We start from the raw sequence: 7,093 nt of genomic DNA on the forward strand, positions 1-7,093 counted from the left end.
AAAATCGAAAATGTGGAACCGCGGAATACACCAAATCCGCCTACGATTGACATCGCTAGTCCGTCGCATGCGACCAGATATTTCCGGCGAGCAATGTCAACACCAAGTAATACCAAGCGGATTTTCCGACAGCCAAGCCATAAGATGAATGCGAGAGCTTTATATAATCGAGCCCTACACAATGGACGATCGACGTTAACACAAAAGACGGTGGTAGAACTACCGAGGACAAGCGGTTTACAAACAGTCGAAATTGAACCGTACCATCAAAAACGTAGGGAGAGGTGTCGGTACAGCCAGCCCTCCTTTACTTAGTCGACGTCTAAACATCGTCAAAACCGCATTCAATTGAATAATAAATGAGCCGCCAATCGCAAAGTTCACGACGTCTCTCTTTGCATCGGAACTTTGCAAAGTCCTTAATATTAAAAGAGTTTTGAAAACATACAACTCGCCTAAAAACCGCAGTCGTGACGCGTGACACGCGGCTTTACTTGATGTCTAGCAAACAGAAAAGGCTTGGCGTCTCGTACCATTTCGAGCGTAATACTTCGTATTTCTCGAAGCCACGGCCTTGACGGATGTGGGGATCAGCGTGACTTTTCTGGGTATTTGTTACTGGTATAAATAACTCCACATATGCAATGAATGCATGACCGACGTAACTGGGGCCTACTTTTCTGGGTTCCGTAGAGCTGCGGAAAATCGAGTACCTGGGTGATTCGATACCGATTTGAGTATTCGAGATCCTCCACATATTATGTCGTCCTAATAGCAATAATGACGTTAAAAGCTCAAATACTGCCAGTTTCATTTTTCTGCTCACAAGAAGGTGCAGTTCTTTTTCGTATCGATTAGTGACCATGGTGAGGGTCGATAACTATTTGACAGAAATGTCAGAACATGAACCTCCGTAGCCTTGTACAACATATTTTTCGATGCTGGGATTTTTCAATTCAAATCAATTTATTGCTCGAAATATTATCATTTCTATACACCACAAGACTGCGATGCAGTGAAAGATAGGAAGGTGTAGAAACGACTTGGAGTAATCTTCGAAATCAGACACCCGCCTGGCCCAGGCGATGTATAATAGGAGGCATGCACAGTGGATGAAACGTAAAAGAAGATAATAATAATAATAACAAAAAAGGTGGCATGTGTCGGAAGGCAAGATCGATATGTCAGGTCGTGGTCCGGTAAACTAGAGGGCTAACTTGTATTGATTACGGTCGGCCCGGGATTCGAGGCTCCAACAGAGAAAATTAAAGTATTGAAGCGATATTTTTCGTGAATATCATATTCCGTTGGGTGTAAAGGCGTATACTTCCGTTAGCGGTACTCGAAAAAACCAACCCGAATCATCACAATCGATAGTAGAACCCGGATTCGGACAGTTGTACTGGAAGATTTGTTCCCCTCACTAACACCCGGTGTTTAGAAGCAGCCGGCTCGCGATGATCACGCGTCCGATCTGAGAAGCACCGTTGTGACTACCGCACTACCTAGTAGGTGCTAATTTCATGTCGATGACGCTCTGTAGATAGCGCATCACAGCCAGACCCCAGAATCTACAAAAATAACTTGGCTTCGCGCTCGGAACGATTTATAACTAGCATAGCCGGTAAACGCGTGTATTATCATTTGCAGAAAGGCAACATCCGCGTCAAAACGCAGACACGATTTATAACGGAACGTAATCCGCAGTACAGGTCACGGTTACAATACGAAGTCAAAATTTCGACGAAAACACGAGGAATCACGAATTTGTAATAAATGTCAAGTTTACCTTGTCAGATATAATTATCAGTATTATATGCAATATTGATGAAGTGCGTAACAACGGTGTCCAACCCCAACAAGAAGGCCAAGGGTTAGGTACAAACCATGAAACCGCCTTTGATCTTAGAGGGCAAACACACATCAATTGCAATTCAAATCCATAGCAGCGTCTTGCATAACAATATCGAATGGTAGTATTTGCTGCGTCAATGGATGTCAAGATCAAGTCCCTTGTGGATAATAGGATATAAGACCTGATGGGCTACAAGGTAGAATTTGATGTGATGACCCCATAGGGCTACAAGGCTTGATTCAAGTGCAGTGGCACTATTCAAGAGTTCTGATTGGCCTTGAAAGCTAGTATTGGTCGGGCTAGGCTTACTCCAGCAATGATTTATCTGTGTGTGAAAGTTATATGTTAACAGAAACCTATTAAAAATACTAACCAATCTTTGGCTTCATTTCCCCAAGCGAGTCAATTTCGGCTTCCATGTCCTGTTTGTAATCGGAGACATACTTTGTCTCCTTGGTTACAACTTTATCGTGATCGGAATTAGCGTGGCACATCGAAGGGCGATCGTCTGAGTGATTCATACCTTGCCGACAGAGACTGTCAACACAGATAAAAACGAGGTAAGATATTCCACTTCTGATGCCTTTCACACCAAAATAAAATGGGACACTCACAAAAGACACCGATTAGACTAGATGATGCGACTATTTTCTAATAAATCCATCTGTAATGCAGATTGCAGAACACTTGCACTGTAGCTAGGGCATCGATGTAATAGGAGATTATAAGTCTGCAAACAAGTAAACTCAGAGTGGGTATACTAGAATGACCAACCCGGTTGACCTATTATCAAGATGATTGCATTCACGACTGTATACAGAAGGGGAAGTAATTATAACAATACAATACTTGAGCCAAAAATGAGCAGTTGAGCGGTCTGCAATAGCATTGTATAGAGTGTGTCAAATTCATAAGGTCATAAAATAGGATATGTCATTCTTGAAATGTAAAAACCAGTATTGTTCCCACAGGTAGGATTATAAAACTTTTTGACATACCACACTCATACACCAATACAACTCGCTTTGCATCAATAATATTTGCAAATTCTAATCACAACACATGATACCGAAATGTTTGATGATGATGAATTCTATTCGCTATTCTGAAGCACAGCAGTCTGTAATGACTACTAGAGACACGAAATTTGCAACATATATCACTTACGCTGCCAAGACGTGATTCATAAGTAACACAGAGCATTACTACCAACTAATCATGAATGAAGATACAGCTTATGTGTATAAATTTTAACCACCCAAACTCTAGAGTACCGTGTATGATAGGCCTACTGTTACAACACATTTTGACATCCAACATATAATTTTAAGCTTTCATATCATAAGATTGGTAGTACAAGATTGTCAGTATAGGTTCATCTCACAATAGCATACCTTGCCATTTACATTACATCTGTGCCAAATACAAAATTCACCTGCAGTAACAAATTACCCAACTGCAATAACATTAGGCTAGAATAAATACATACAAAAATTGATTGATGATTGCTATGAGCGTTATCAATAGATCAAGAAGTAGATGGAAATGTAGATAGGCCAAAGTCAAGAAAATAATCAACTGTTAGACTACAGTCCAGCTGGAACAAATAGTTACCGATGTGATCAAATTCCCCAATCCATCACAATTATTCAGACGTTTCAATGCGTATCATGAAGTAGCTTTTGAACAGGACTAGGTTCAGCAAAAACTCCGAAACACCTACTCCTACATCAATGAACATAATCACCAATACCAGTTTTGTGAATTCTCCCCAGCAAAATAGTAAATCCATCAAATATTTATGGCAGTCGTACATGAACAATGGCCTCATTGTGTATGGCAAGAGTCCAATCCGTTATGACATAAATCACCGAAATGAATGCAAAACATATCAATCATAATGATGTAGCGAGTCACATAGTTTTCTCTATGATTGTTACATCACCATAATGACAGACTGGATTATTGACAAACTATATCAGCAACTACATGGTACTATTAAAGAGTCAAGAAGTGGGTATAAAAAAAGAAACTATCAACACGTGTACAAGTACATCTCTAAAATTTAATTCGACTATATCACTTGAATTCACCAATATCTGCTGTGTTTATAACTTCAAATGCATTCATTAGCCATCCAGTACAGTTAATAAATGTTGAATCGAATGTGGAGGCCCATGTGGATGATTATAACACATTTCCAACAAATTTATACAGAATACTGACCGAATACAATACTGAGTATCATAAAGGCGTAGTAAATTGCACTTGCCCATAGTGGCGTAACAAGAGTGCAAAAGGACTCGATGCCCCCTCAAAATTTTTGACTTACCACACAATTTGACACGATGGATATATGTGAAGTAATATCATTATTAAACTATGTGAAAACTGTCACCACACAAAATTTGATGTAGCATCAGTTTCGGCTCTTACTGAAAAGTTCCCTATACCGTATGTGTGAATTCTCTTACTGCCAGTAAGACGATGTCATCCAAACAGCCAACTTAGTAATAATTAAGACTGGGCATACTGTTTCATGTACTCGAATCTAAATTGAGCATTAATTCTAATGATTTGAGTGAAGTAGAGAGAGATGAATTTTTTCCAGTACTGCAATGAAATTATGCTGCCATTAACAGTTAATTTGTCAATGAGAATTATGGTTACGATACTATTTTTCACTGTGGACGGCTGTAAACCTCGATGGGTCGTATCGTAGAATCCAAAACATGTAGTAGAAAAGTAGCACATCAGTGGAATTCCCTTATTATCTGCGAATTCGTGATCAACCCACCCCATTGTCACGAATAGCAATGAATATGCGTGGTCAAAAATCCCAAATAATATTTATTGTGATCTAGAACTGGCATCATATTCTTTGGGCTCGCATAAAAGGTGCATATTTGAGCTTTCCGCATCATTCATACTGCTGTGACATCATAATGAGTGATACTCGAGTACTCGGCTCGATTCGGAGCCTAATTTTTGATTTAGAATCTAATCCACTCAATTTCACCCAGCCCTAGTAATAATATCATGCATTCAGTAATTATTCCAATTAGCAACTATTTACCATACTTCTGACGACCTCACCAGTCCACATACTGTTGTGACATCATAATGAGTGATAATTGGGTACTCGGCTCGATTCGGAGCCTAATATTTGATTTGGAATCCAATCCACTCGATTTCACCCAGCCCTAGTAATAATATCATGCATTCAGTACATATTCCAATTAGCTAATATTTCCCATACTTCTGACGACCTCACCAGTCTACATACACTGAACCACGACCATTACATAACCGCTGGTGTTACGGGAAACACAGTGATAGCCTACCACAGATCGAACGTCTCAAGATCTTGAATAGCCTATGTGATGACAAAACCACGAATGGCCTTGAAAATATTTTACAAACAATCGTGTAGTTTCTACGGATGACATCATTGTGTTTAGATCATTCCTGATTGATCTATATAAAAAAATAGCAAGGTGTGAATGTCTGGAAACAATTTCGTAGAATTCAAATTAATTTGCAGACCACTGAGACCAGGAGAAATGTACATTTTCATGGAAAGTTATACTGATTTACTATTTGAATTTTTTATATTGGCCTAAATGTGAAGCACCTACAGCAGAGTTGCAAGTAAAATATAACATCTTTGGTAATGATTTTCTGGGATTCACATTCATTTGTGACAATAATGATATGAAATGCATGGCAAAGGCCTCTACATGATTTAATAGTAGATAGTACCATCAAAATTTTGGACTATGGAACTAGTAGGCCTACAGTAGTTTAAGCATCTTGATTTCAATTGAAATTCAAGTGATCATTAAGGCAAGTTTTTCAACTTTTGCAACTTTTTTTACAGCTTCCGGCAGCTTCCTAAATACTCGTAAGATATGTAGAATTCTGTTTGAAGCCCGTTGAAGGAATCTTATAGTGCAACTTTTTGCAACTTTTGTCCATTTTTTTCATGCAACTTTTTGCAAATTTTTGCAACTTTTTTGATTTTTCATGAAAGAATTTTCGATTTTGGTGAAATACACGGCCAAATTCTACTGAAACACCGTAAATCAGCACCGGAATAACGCTTTTACGGGTATTTTGGGAGCTGAGCCGGAAAATTTCCTTTTTTTTTTGTTAACCGAGCAAAATGTGGTCAAAATGCAACTTCTGCAACTTTTGTTAAAATTAAAAAAATAAATGCAACTTTCTCAGGTTTTTAGCGCAACAAAAACTTGCCCTAGTGATCATAGATGTGATACAGAGAGAACAAATTGAGATAACGCTCAATCTATGTAACTTCATTTCTGGCAATAGAATTTTCTAAAATCTGTACTTCTTCGGTTGTTCCCAGAATCCCTAAATGCCCATCAGCGTTGGATCACCATATTGTCTTAGGGACCGTGGGCCTATGGCTGTAAACTTGATAAGCCACCAGAACATCACAATTACATCACTATAATAGTATTAGTATGTTTACTTACCTTAATTCTTTTCCAAACTACTGAGACCACACATAATGATCCAAATAGCGTGATGTTATCTAAATTTGCGGCGAAATCTCGAAATTGAGTTTAAGTTGCAGGATCTCTAATAAGAAGAATCAAAAGGCAACTACCGTACATGGCTAGTCCTGGAAACATACAGTCGGAATATGTAACAGTTTGCGTCACGACTGCAGATCTGCAGCACACGCGATGTACCACGCTCATTGCCGCACGGCTTACAACTTGCTTTTCTCCCACCGAGTAAATACATCTCATCGAGTATTCGCAGAGAAATGAATGAAAACAAACCGCGTTTGAATGGCGAGCGTAAGAGTGGGAGCGCCATCCACCGAAGATAGGATAAGTCGCATCATTCCAATACCTGGATCAGCGCTGTTTCAAACAAACTACATAGGAGTCCGTATTGGACGGGATAAGAAAGAGTCGTCTTTGCACTTCTCAGCATGACATAATTCACATTCCTCACACGCTGTAAATATAAGCTTCGGAATTGCCAAAAGTAAACAGAACGAACCGCTTTAATGAAATACTTTCCTTCATGCGAGGAAATCGGTGATCAGCCGCAAGCGTAATTTTGCTTATGCTCCATCCTCATTGCTCACTGGTCAGTGCTCAATGCTCATGTATCCCCGTTCCGCGTGCCGACTTTCCCACGATCCTGAAAGTGTCGCTTGCTTATTGCCTACAGGGCCAAATAAGATGAAAATATAAATTG

At 39.3% G+C, this 7,093-nt stretch overlaps 1 protein-coding gene across 3 annotated transcripts in view; it reads right to left on the reverse strand.

Moving 5' to 3' along the window:
- Positions 1–6,583, reverse strand: part of LOC145452095 (microtubule-associated serine/threonine-protein kinase 3-like) — a 93,969-nt gene extending 87,386 nt beyond the window's left edge. For 2 of the 3 annotated variants that reach the window (XM_080330308.1, XM_080330306.1), the window contains exons 1-2: positions 3,250–3,272; positions 2,229–2,392 (exon numbers count right to left, since the gene is read on the reverse strand). In XM_080330308.1, coding sequence (XP_080186434.1) covers positions 2,229–2,392; positions 3,250–3,257 — 172 coding nt within the window. In that variant the 5' untranslated portion in view covers positions 3,258–3,272. Of the gene's footprint in view, positions 1–2,228; positions 2,393–3,249; positions 3,273–6,354 lie in introns of those variants that run through there. The other variant, XM_080330307.1, reaches the window with a different exon arrangement.
- Between the last annotated feature and the right edge of the window lie 510 nt (positions 6,584–7,093).

This window comes from Botryllus schlosseri, chromosome 12 (genome assembly GCF_051294905.1).
Source record: "Botryllus schlosseri isolate E-star chromosome 12, Bs_hap1, whole genome shotgun sequence".
NCBI lineage: Eukaryota > Metazoa > Chordata > Ascidiacea > Stolidobranchia > Styelidae > Botryllus > Botryllus schlosseri.